The following is a 12918-nucleotide window of genomic DNA, read 5'->3' on the forward strand; positions in this document are numbered from 1 at the left end:
GTTTAAATTATAGTTTTAAGGTTTATGATTTAGTATGTAGTCTATAGGAGCTTCAACTCTTAATCTTTTTTCCTTTTTATGTATTAGATTTCATCAAAGTATATGTTGCAAAGCAGGCAAGAGCCATTGATGCCCTACCTTAATCCAAAATAAAGGACGATTGATCACAATCTAAGCCAAATCGTGCCAACCAAAGGGCTACGACATTACAAGTACAAGGCACATGACAAAAGAAATTGACTGGAAAGAATGAAACATTGTACGCACCTCTGATACTAACTCTCCCTTCATACATAAAGACTCACTCCCATGTTTAAGCAAATATATAGCCTCGAGGGAATCTCAAACCTAAATTTGAAATCCTACATTATTAATAAATTTTTATGACAGTCACACTACTATGATTGTGGCGCAATCACAATAATATAATAAACCAAAGAAGAACAGTACAAATCGATTTGTAAATCAACATATTGATCCATATACCAGCACTAACACATTGATTTGTTGAAAACAAAAAAACAAAAAAAGTGCATTGTATATAATTTTTTGTTCCAAATTAACTAATTTGCTTGTACCTAAACTACAACTAAAAAACATATGTACATACAATTGTTGTAATGAAAAAATAATGTTACACTTAATATTTATGTAATTTTCTCACTTAAATTTAGTTAAAATTTTAGGGGATTTGATTGTAAGTTTTGGAATCTCATGGGTTATATGAAAATAGGGTAAACCTCATAAATTGTTTGTGCAAATACCTATAAGATTTTTGTTCTTTATAGTGCGTTTGAATGAGGAAGTTTGAAAGATTTTTTTTAATAGTAGGAAGTTTGAAAGTTCTAAGTAATTTCAAAATTACGGAATTTTAAAAGATAGATTTCAAGTCATAGAATTTGTAAAGTTTTTTGTCGGACTAATCTATTAAGTATGATGAAATTTAAGTGACATGAGTGATGGAGGTAGAATGATGATGGCGGTAGCGATAATGTAAGTGAAACTGATGATAGTGGTGACATTGGTATCAGCGGTGGTGGTGGTAGTAATGATAGCGATAGAGGTAGGGGTACATGGTGGTGGTAGTGGGACAATGACGGTGGTGGGGAAGGTGTTGTGATGTGGTGGTGGTAATGACAGTGGTGTTGATGGTTGTGGCGGGCTTGTGTGTTTTTTTTTTTTCTTAGAATCTCAATGCCTTAGTATTTTTAGAAATGACACCTATTTATATGAAATTTAAAGTCACAATTGATGACTTTCAAATTGCATAATTTTTTCTAGACATAATTCTAAGATTTATTTGTTAATGACACCAAACAAGAAAATAAGAAATTGTAGATTGTTATTTCTTAAATTTTGACTTTTAATGAAATAACAAGTTTAATGCACATGCAACAATATTTTTATGGTTATCAATTTTTGTACCAACTTGAATAGAAAGGGTTGTGTGAAAACGATTTGAAACCTCAAGAGGTCTTGTTATAAATTTTGAAATATCATAGATATATGTGAAAACACTATAAATCTCAAATGATGTCTATGTAATCAACCCTAAAAAAAATTTAAGGCATTGGGTGTCCAAAAATACTTTTTTTTTTTTTTTTTATTGAAGAAAACTAAACAAGAGTTACAATCCAATTGAACTACTGTTGAAGCCATACATGAGCTTCTTCTACCCAACTAATAAAATTTACACAATGTAAAACAAAGCAGGCAAGAGCATGTTTCATCCTATTATAATTCTAGACACATAACTACAACAAATCTCAAACAATTGAATCCAAAACTCTTTTAGCCTCCTCCAAAAACTGACAGTCAGGAACTAAATCCTCCTCCATTTTCTGACAAGAGAACATAAGAAAACCCAGCACCCAAGATAAACTGGATTCCATGCAAAAATGTTAATCTCTACTTGTTAGGAGGAAGCAATACAACCAAGAGGGAGGGCCATAACCACCACAACCTCTTTGTGCGATCACGAACAATCGTACCCGTACCACCTACCACCAAAACGGGATCTAAAGCACCATCAAACCTGAAAAAACAACTGAAAAAAAAAAAAACCAACAAGAAATTGGGTAGAGTTCATGTCTATTAACAAAAAGTCAGAGGAAAACTCTAGACAAACCTTCTCGAAGAATAAGAAAGTGGACTCAATAAAATAAAACAAAAACTAACCATCGATCAAGAAAAAGACTCGAAACCTAAGAAAATTACAGCATTAGTGTGCGGCGGCTTGAGACTTGAATGTCTATGCCACCGCTAACAAAATTTTGGAGGTTGATTTTCTCTTTAGTGGCTAGGGCTTTTTATTTTATTTTTTAAACACTTTTTTTTTTCTTTTTGCACACCCCTCTTAAAAAAAAAAAAAAACCAAAGTGAAAAGACACACACACGGGTGGGAAGGGAAGAAGGGGGTCGGACTTGGCTAGGTTGGTGTTTGTGAGGGTGCATGGGAAGGGAGGGGGTGTTTGTTTGCAGAGAAAGGTAGAAAGAAAGAGAAGTGTATGTGTGTTTTTTCATTTTTTTTTTTTTTTGTAAGAAAGGATGTGCAAAAAAAAAAAAAAAAGTGTGCAAAATAACGACACTCGTTTTAAAAAATGGGTGTCCAAAAATACTCGCTGTCCGAAAATACTCGCCGAATGCCACTTAAAATATCTGCGAAAGTGATGCCCGAGTTGAAAACCCAACCCCTCCTCGAGAAAACTCAGAATCTTGAAATAAAACAAAATAAAAACTCGGATTCAGAATCCTGAAATAAAACACCTTTTTCTGAAGCAAACTCTTAGAAGCTCGCGACCAAAAAAAAAAAAAAAAACTCTTAGAAGCTCGCTCATCACCGATAAATCAAATATCTTATACCTCCCTCCCCTTTGGCTCTTTGCAACCAAAAAAGAAAATATCTGTTATATATTGCAATATATATAGGTACTTATTCTTTTTATTATGATTTTAATATTTTGTTTTTCTTACTCTAGGGTTTTGGGGTTATTCAATATGGCATTGAATAACATTCTTTAATCCATTTGCTATTGAATTTCTGTAGCTTTGTGCTGTTGAAGGCCGCAAACAAAGAAGTTGAACAATGGGTTCGTCTTCAACCAACGCTGTTCCACAAATGCAGGTAATATAATATATATACATAGGTAGCTAAATGATAGTACTAATTTTTGTGTGTATGTGATATATATTTATATGTGAGCGAGAGATATGTATGTGCATATGAATTGGAGATTGTAGTTTGATGTTTATATGCTAGGGTAAAAGATTATGGAAACTAAGTTTGACAAATTTTTAAGTAAAAAAAAAAACAAAAGGAAATTTAAAATGCCCAGTTGGTTGAAGAAGAGAAACTTTTAATCACCCAGATAAGATAAGGATGCAACATTGCAAATGTTAATATTTTCCAGCCAAAGGGATTTCAGGGCCTTTGCATTTGATTAGGCACTGCACTTCTTCTTTTTTTCTGCTTACATATCTGTCGAAACATGATAGTGTGTTTCTCTTTGTTTTATTTTTGTTTCTTCTGAAAAAAATAAAGTAAGCATGATGGTTTGGACTACCCCAAGATGGGTGAAAGACTTGTAAGTAAGTTATAATTGCATTGGAGTGGTATTGAAACCGCATTGACAATTGGTATGATGCGGTATTGACAGTTTGTTTGTTGGTTAAATGCTTGGATCTTCCTTGTAATTGGCTTTGGCTGTGTTTTGTACATAATGCTATAATACTAATAAAACTTGTCGAAGGATTTCTTATTTCTTGTAACCCCCACCAAAAAAAGGAGCAAATATACAAATTCACAATACTATACCTAAATTCAGAAGCTCAAAATAGCATGATTCTATACTACCTACTAAAAGAAAAATAATTTATTTGTTTACTTCAACAATGTTTAGCCCAATTTCTTTGCTTCTTCTGCTTTGCTGTTATATTGTTGCTTGTCAAACGATTGACTTTTAGGCAAGTAAGAGCAGAATTCTATACATATATACATGTGTGTGTGCTCATCTCTTGTTTTCTGTGGCATGGTTGGATGATCTCTGTCAAACTAACATCTTTTGACAGGAAATTATGCTGGAGTTTCGTGCTGGAAAAATGGTTTTTGAGGGGAAAAAGGTTGTTCCTGATACCCGTAAAGGGCTTGTTCGCATAGCAAGGGTATGATATAAGTTTACAAATTTTTTAGATACTTTTCTTTTTTCTAGTTCTGGCATATAGAATTTGACATCCATTATATCCAATTTTATTTGAACTCATTTTTGGCACAACCCTTCAGAGTAAAATCAATCTTCTTTTTGTATCAGGGTGAGGAGGGGTTGGTGCATTTTCAGTGGCTTGATCGGACTCACAATGTTGTTGAAGATGTATCCTGGCTTCTTTTTTTTTTTTTTTTTTTTGTAAAATGTTCCTCCAATTTCTAGTCTTGTTTTGTGATGCAGGAACTATGTCTGTCACATATGTTTGAAGCATGTTCCTTGTCTTGAAATGTTCAAAGCCTTTTATTATGTTATTAACTTATTATTGTTGTTTGTTTTTGTTGTTGTTATTGCTGTTCTTATTACTTTTTGGAAGTCTTTGTGTTTATCCTTGTGCTTCCATTCTTGCTCAAATCTCCCCCTTCTTTTTGTACATTCTGATTTTGTTGTACTTCTTTCTTCTCAAAAAATTATCTTGTACTTCTTACTCTCTTCATAGATTCGCTATTTCCATTTTTGGTTTTTACTCTGTGGGTTTATATTTATCTTTTTTTTTTTTAAATATATATATCCTTAACAAAAGGTACCACAGGATCAGATTGTTTTTCCTGACGAGGCAGTTTTTGAAAAGGTATAATTCACTTGTTTCTGGAATCTTTTAATCTTTGGGCTTTTATGATCTAGATTCTTCCTCCCTTCCCCAACTAGAGTAAGGTTCAATGTCATCACGTTTGCTTCACTCAGGTTAATCAAGCATCAGGAAGGGTTTACATACTGAATTTCAACACTGATGATAGGAAGTTATTCTTTTGGATGCAGGTCAGGTTCATTGTGATTCTATTATCCTTCTTTTTATTATTATTCAGAGTTTGTGAGTAGTTCTAAATTCTTAATTCTTTTCATTGTTAATGTGCTATCCAGGAGCCTAAAGCTGAAGGTGACTCACAATTATGTAGCTCAGTTAATTACTACATCAATCGACCTTTAGGTATATCAAATTTATTTTGTTGCTTTAGGCTTCCATTAACCTTAGCCCTTCTATATGTTATTTTTTAAAGTTTCCAATAACTGCAGCTCTACAATGTATTAAGCTTTGTCCCAGCCATATACATGAAACTTACTTTCAATCCTCAGAATTTAATGCCATGGTATTAATTTATTGATATGTATATCATATGACATTATGAAGCGTTATCTAAAACTTAAAGAGATTTAACATATCAAATTACCATGCTTCTTTCTTTATTTATTTTTCCTTGAGGTTTAAACCATGTCCAACTGGACTTTTAAGGGAATTTCTTGACTACAAAAAAATCGTTATGAAGGGTTTCAACTTACTTTCTCCTTCAAGTTTGATATTGTCTTTATCTTGCTGCTTTAGCAGAGTTCGTTGACGAAGAAGGGCCTGATGCTTCTGTTCCATTACAAATTTCTGAAGATATGGCTGAAGATGATATTTCATCAAGGTACAGTTGTCATAATAATAAAATTTGCAACCTTTGTCCCCTTATTAGCTGAAAGAAAAAGGGGGGAACTGAGGGCTAATGAAATAAAACTGGTGAACTTACAGTGAAATGACATATAAGTTTGGTATGGTTTCTAATGAATTGGGTTGTGTTTGAATATCTATAATGACTTTTTCGCTACTACCTTCAGCTTTTTGATCGACCATCAAACAGGCTGCCACCAACGTAATTATATTGCAAGATTTTCATTTTAACACCAAAAGAGATTCTCATTTTATTCATTGGATTCCTCCCTCTAGAAAGCTAAGATGGGAGGGTATGAGGGACTTGGGGAACCTTTATTGACAGCTTTACAGTGTGTGCTGCATCGGGGATTGATGTAATGATGTTATTTAAAAAATAATAATGCATGCATTTGTGGCTTATCTGTAAGCTATCCATCCCTTTTTCATTCCCATTTACAACATGAGCATTGTCTGAGACACATGCTGTTCATTAGTCACTCACTCACTTGATTGGCTGGATGATGATTTCTGAACCCCAGAATCCCCTTGTGTCTAGGTCCTTGATAACCGAAGGTAATCTTGGGGCTTAGGAATGAATTAAGATTTTGATTATTTTTCCTTTTAACTTATAGAACTATAATTCATGACCTTCTTGGTGGTTTTCCGTCATGTGTTGCAATTGTTTTAAATTCTAATTTTGTAACAGTCCTATAAAGTCTGATTCATGAGTTGAACTACTCCTGAATTTAACCAAAACTGTTTGTTTCTGAAAGGAATTATGATGACACAGTTAATTAGTCGCAAGGCCATTACCTTTCTTTTTTTTATTTGAAAATGATTTATTTCTCTGTATACTCTTGGCCTTTTCAGTACTTTTATCTAATACGATTTGTGTTATGTCTTCCAGAGCTGGAATCTTGGTGGAACCAAACTTGGGTGCGGAAGTAAGTAGCGATGTAACCTCTTCATCTGGCCCAGTGAAGCTGGAAGATCTTCGAAGAATCTTAAGTAACATTGAGCCTGCAGGTATAAAGCTTACTCCTTAAAGTATACATTTTTATGTTAGTTTCTTTTTTCATTTAATCTCTAGGCTCTGACACTAATTATGTGATGATACTTGTTGCAGGTAGTGGTGGGGATCCAGATGAAGGTGAAAATATGATCTTTTTTAGTTCTCGTTATTTCAACAGTTTCAAATGGATTACATCAGAACTTTTGTGATTAAATGTGTATAGGTTACTTCCTAACAGATACTTGTTGCAGATAGAACATGTGCTCATAAATAGTTAAATACTAGGCAGAAATAAGAAAGATAAATGGATTTCTACAACCAGGTTCATGTTGTTGACCTAGTTTGCTTTAGTTCACTCAATAAATAACAAGTTATGTCATTTTTTTCTTTCCCGAACCATATAGGTGTTTGTGTATTTGCATATCATTTTGTGTTTAAGCCCTTTATTCAGTGTTATAAACTTATAACATCAAAAAGCATGGCGTGGTGGGTTGTTAGATACGTGAAAGAATAGTTTCCGAGGAAGTTCATTTTCAACATTGTCCTACTAGCCTTTTGTTTTCCTTCTTCCTTTTAGTGGCCTTTCTCCCAGCTGTCTTAGCAGTGTAATCAAGTTAAGTTGTGGGAAAAATTCACTTTACCATTTTACCCCGACATAACATGTTATATCCAGATTTCACATTGCCACTCCGTGGTTCAATGAATTGTCTGTGGAATACAAGTCATTTTGGTTGTTCATGCACAAGTCCGTTAATTTTAAATGGAATAATTTAACAAAATTAATCACATAGGGGTCAAGTGGTATTTTCAATGATTATTATATTGAAATCAACAGTTTTAAATGCAGGGTTACATTGTGAATTTGGGCTATTCCCAGAGGGGGCAAAGTGATTTATTTTTAAATTTTCGTAGCAACTTCTCTATTGTACTCTGTCAATAAGTTTTTAAAATTTCTGACAATGTCAATAAGTTGTTAACATTTGCATACTGGCCCATTGTACCATAGTATCTTGTATACTAATACTGTTATTTTTTGTTTTTAAGTTACTTTTATAAAATGTGATATGGCTCTAATCTTGTGTCTTGTCTTTGTTGCACTAGGCTTGAGTTTGGAGGATATATTGAAACCTGATTTGATTATGCCATTGATTGAGACATTGCCACTGGAACAGACTTTAGTATCTTACTTACCTGAGGTATGCAACATTCTGGTGTTTGAGTTTTCAGAGTTCTTATACTTTAATTTTGCTACATTGTTTGATTTGTTGAGGTTGCAGGGTCAATGGTCTCCGGAGGATATATTGGAGTTGCTGCAGAGTCCGCCTTTCCGTGAACAAGTGAATTCATTTACTTATGTAAGAATCTGGAACCTCATCTTTTGGAATCTTAATGCTGTTCCTTTGTTTAATAAGGGTGACTTTGTTTCTTTCTTTTATCTTCATCATCATCATTCTAAACTTTGTTTTATCTTTCCCAAATATTTATAGGTACTTCGAACAGGACAGATAGATTTATCTCAGTTTGGTATTGACCCAAGTAAATGTAAGCAATCCACATCAGCAGAATCTTAAAGCTTGCTATTACACTAAAGTTACTTTGTGCTTTTGTGTTGTTAGCATGCTTGTTGGATGAAATTTTTATTTTTCTTCACATATAATAAACATCATCGAGTTGGATTCAAATTGAGACTTACCTAATAACTGCACAATAAAACATAATAGCATGTGAGAAACATCATCAACTACTTGAAGGTTGCATCTTAACAATTACACTACAATTTGTAGGGAGGATTAGAGGATGGGAAGGGGTGGAGAGATAAGGGGTGAGTGGAGAAAGGGGAAAATTGGAGGGGTGAGTGAGGCATCCCACCTAAACCCACCATGTTCATATCTGTCCAATGTTGATGGATTGAGAAGGAAAGAAAGATGGAAACGCTACAACTTTTATTTTTACTCCTTCACCCTCATCAGATTACGTTTTGGTTTGGTGAGGAAAAAAATAAAGAAATAGAATGATAAAGACATCAGTAGTTTCTCATTTTCATTCCCTTCTGTGTTCTATACCATAGAGAATGGTACCCATTGCCTTCCTTTGTTGCATACTAAAAACATGAGGGAAACAAACTCTCTCCATCCTTACTATCTAATCCATTTTTCTAATTTTCCTTCCTTTATGCTAAATATTGTGTCAGAAAAGACCACACCAGGCTCCATCAAGGTTCCCTGAGTCAGCGATCGGATTACCTCTAAATTGGAAAATGACTCTACCCACATTTAGCAGTGTTACTTTCTGACAATGTTATTTGCAAATTAATTATTTTTTTACTTGACAGGTGGATGGATATTATTGTCCACAGAAACTTCATTGAACCGTAAATTTTTGTTTGAAATTGAAAATTGCACTTTTCTTACCTGTCCTTTAGCATGCTGCCACCATCATCATTCTATTATACTTGTCTTTAAAAAAAGTATTCTAGCATCATCCTTCTGTCATACTTGTTATTTATCAGAAAAGAAGAAAAGAGAATCTACCATGCTTGTTCACACCACCTTATTGCATCATTAAGTTGAAGCATAATCTCAACTATCAGCTACTATCCAGTCATATCACTTTCCTTTTTGCATCATCCACAAACCCACTTCATGATCCATGACCTTTCCCACCCAAACTGAAATCCAAATATTAAATCCAACCCATTTCTCTAATCAAGTAATCTATCCTTGATAATAATTTTTTGGTTCTGGATTTTATTTGATGTTTGTTCTGTGATATGTGGGTTTTTGATGATGGGTTGTTAGTAAAAGGAGGAGGTGGGTTCCAAAGGCAATGGTTGTGGGTTTGGCAGATTACTTTGGGCATTTGGATTTAGGATATGGTGGCTATGGAAGCTTGGGCATTTGACGGAAGTAGCAAGGTGGGTCTGTGGGTGGTGATTGGGCAGAAATACGGGTTTACTTTTAGTGGTTTTTCAGCAAGGAGTAGCTGGTTGTGGTGTGTTTGGGTTGAGACAGTGGATGAGGTGAAGGCTGTGGAGGTGAGTGATTGAGCAGAAATTGGGGTTTACTTTTAGTGGTTTTTCAGTAAGGAGTAGCTGGTTGTGGTGGGTACCGTGGATGAGGCAAGGTTGTTTGTGATGACCTCATGGCTTGATGGGTTTAATATTGTAGTGCTTGAGTGGCAGATTGAGTTTTTGTAGACGCTTTGTTATTTTGGGTAAAGATAAAAGTCTGGCAGCATATGGATGGAGCTTGACATCAATCTATCTAATGATTCATCCATATATGGCTGCTTATTGTTACTTTTGTTACTTCTCTTTCTTGCAGACAAGTTGACTGTACTGTCCTTTCTTGAGGCACTTGAGGATTCAGTTTCGAAAACATCGGAGTCTGAGGAGTTGAGGCAAGACAACAAGGATTTAAGATCTGAATCTTGTAATCGTAATGATCCCATGGATGAGTCCAAGTAGTGGAGGCACTGCGTTTATGCGCTTCTGTTCATTTGCCTCCCGTTTTTGTAGGATTTTTATCTGGTCACCTTGTAACTTCTGTATACATGGTTGGTTCAAGAAAAGCAAAAGAAGCAGCTAGAAAATGGAATGGTGTTGGATGTTTTATTTATATTTCCTACTATTTCATGCACAGATAAATAAATATCTAAAAGGTTCCCCCCCCCCCCCCCTGTTCATGTACTCCTACTCCTTTGCCAAGTAATTTGAATTTCCTTGACTGTTTGGAATATTTTTTGGGAATTAAGAAATTTATTATCTGACCCTACTTCTAAATTAATGGATAGTATCCCAATCCAATCTAATCAAATCTATCATGGTTACTAAGGGCCTGATTGGTATTCTATTCAAAAATTATTATTATTTTTTAAAAATAAAAAAATAAGTTTTAGTCAAAAAAACGTGTTTGGTAGACATCTTCAAAAATAGTTTTTTTAAAAAAATTCATAAACATGCTTTAAAAAAAAAAAAGATAAAACATCGTTTTTTTTTATAACATTTTCTTCTTTATTAGTTGTCATTACTTTTTAAATTTAAAAATTGTTTTCAAATTTTATACCAAAAAAGTTTTTAAATTTTAAAAATTGATTTTGAAAACTCACATTAAAAAAAAATCTTAATTTAAAAAAAAAAAAATTGAATAGGATACAAAACGGCCCTAAGCATTTTTAATAATTTTTTCGTCCTGTCTCGATAATGGACAGTTTCAAGTTTGGTTTTTGATTGCACATAAGGAGTATGTTAGGCTCAAACATGTTTACATAGTGCCAAACTCATTTGTTGATGCTATAGTTCCATTTGTTGATGTTATAGTGCACCTGATTCGAAATTAAGGATTGTAATTTAGATATGCACATTATACATGTCAGAATCTAGCAAGTAAGGCCTCTAGTAGGACATATTTGAATAAAATATTGCTGCATCACTTGAGTGAATAAATTTGATGATCCACCTTTCGAGGTCTTCTTCCATTGTAGAAAAAAATGATGCGATCTGTTTGAACTTTAATTTCAAGATTTGTCACATATATTGTAATTCTTATAAAAATCTAAATCTAATGAAGTGTGTTTAAAATATTGGCTCTAAAACTAAATATCAATCGCATTTTGTAGCCAATAGCTAGTTGTTAATGGACCTTCTCATTTGTTGCCGGAACAACTTGGTCTATTTTTAAGTGTGCAGATGCAGGGGTGTATGCAATTCAGATTTATACAGACTTTTGTTGAGTTTTGTAAGTGATAGATTTTTGCAAAGTTTATAGATTTTTATTGACTTTTACCAGCCCCTCCCTCCCCTGCCTCCCCCCATCACCCCTCAGTTATACTATAATACAAAAGTGCCCCCAAAGGATTTATTTTTTCCATCAGTTACATTAGCAGGTTTCCCAATTCAAGATCGTTTCTCATCTCTTTCCACACTTCTCCAAGCCTCCCTCAACGCAAGCCATGGCTATTCCATGTTCTTTTTGTGACGATATAGCCTTACTCTTTCTATTTTTGTGAAGGGGCTGGGTGGGTTTTTTTTTTTTTTTTTTAATTTAGTTATATTAATTTGGTTATTTAAATGTTAATTAAATATTGTTTATGGATGAAATGATGAAATTACCCCTCTAATATTTTGACAGATGGGCCATTATGTATGCTTTTGTTTAGTTTATGTGTTCATTTGAAACATTTGATAGTACATGGACTAATTTGAACTAGACCTCATAGTTCATGGATGAAAATGTACTTGAGCTTAAATATAATTAAAATAGTTCATAAAACAAATAAATCATAAGTTCTTATGATCATATTTGCATAAAGTAAATAATATTTTAACAAAATTAAAATATTCATGCAAACCAAATCTGAAAAATCATGATAAACTATTACCGTTCACCAATTTTGTTCTAGTACGTAAAAAGAATTGGTTGAAAAAAATAAAAATAAAAACTGGGGCTGCGACATGGCAGCCCATCTGGAGACGCCATAATTGAGGTATTCCTTAGATGAAATCTTATTAACTATATATGTACGTATTGTTTTTGGCTAAAATTTACTTATCACTTGTTGTATACAACATGTGAAACACACACATGGTTATATGACTATCACATAATCATGTTATATGTCTCACATGTTGTATACAACAAAGGATATGTAAGTTTCTCTCGTTACCTTCACTTATAAGCACTTTCTCCACAAACTTTTCAAATATAGCTTTTATATAGGACCATAAATATTTCATTTGATATATATGCTACTTTGATTATAATAGTAATGATGAAACCAATATATATATATATATATATATATATATATATATGAGAAAGAGACAACATAATTCGTATTGGAAGAGGGTGTGAATTTTTGAAGAGATTATAAAAGAAATAAAAATACAACTTAATTATATGTTTTTATAAGTTATAAAATTCATGGAAATCTACAGGGAAGAGCATGGAGAAATAATGACCATGATATACACATAAAAAGTCCATCAAAATTCATCATTTAATAAATTCTTCAAAAGTCAATGACTTTTTAAATACCATAATATTTTCATGTACTCTCTAAAGTTTTAATCGAATACACATGGGCTTTTATGAATTTTTTAAAATTCTAAAAAAAATTTAATTGAATACAATTATATTTTTATAAACTCTTTAAAAGTCTCTTGAATACACCTCAGCTTTTAAATTCCACCAAATTCTATATTGAATACACCCTACATAGTTAAGCGTTCTAATACT

General features: G+C 33.2%; 1 protein-coding gene across 2 annotated transcripts; it reads left to right on the forward strand.

Moving 5' to 3' along the window:
- The first annotated feature begins 2673 nt into the window (after positions 1-2673).
- Positions 2674-10450, forward strand: RPN13 (regulatory particle non-ATPase 13). 2 transcript variants are annotated; one of them, XM_086231383.1, is made up of 14 exons: positions 2674-2928; positions 3047-3124; positions 4069-4161; positions 4308-4367; positions 4792-4830; positions 4944-5018; positions 5121-5187; positions 5581-5665; positions 6578-6696; positions 6797-6820; positions 7784-7878; positions 7960-8037; positions 8170-8224; positions 10006-10450. In XM_086231383.1, the coding sequence occupies exons 2-14, from the start codon at positions 3086-3088 to the stop codon at positions 10146-10148; spliced, it is 972 nt and encodes a 323-aa protein (XP_086087509.1). In that variant the 5' UTR covers positions 2674-2928; positions 3047-3085; the 3' UTR covers positions 10149-10450. The 2 variants fall into 2 exon arrangements, with proteins under 2 accessions (XP_086087509.1, XP_086087510.1); XM_086231384.1 differs by having other exon boundaries at positions 2682-2928; positions 5584-5665.
- The last annotated feature ends 2468 nt before the right edge of the window (positions 10451-12918 follow it).

The sequence above is a fragment of the Dryas octopetala genome, chromosome 2 (genome assembly GCF_963921425.1).
Source record: "Dryas octopetala chromosome 2, drDryOcto1.1, whole genome shotgun sequence".
Taxonomy (NCBI): domain Eukaryota; kingdom Viridiplantae; phylum Streptophyta; class Magnoliopsida; order Rosales; family Rosaceae; genus Dryas; species Dryas octopetala.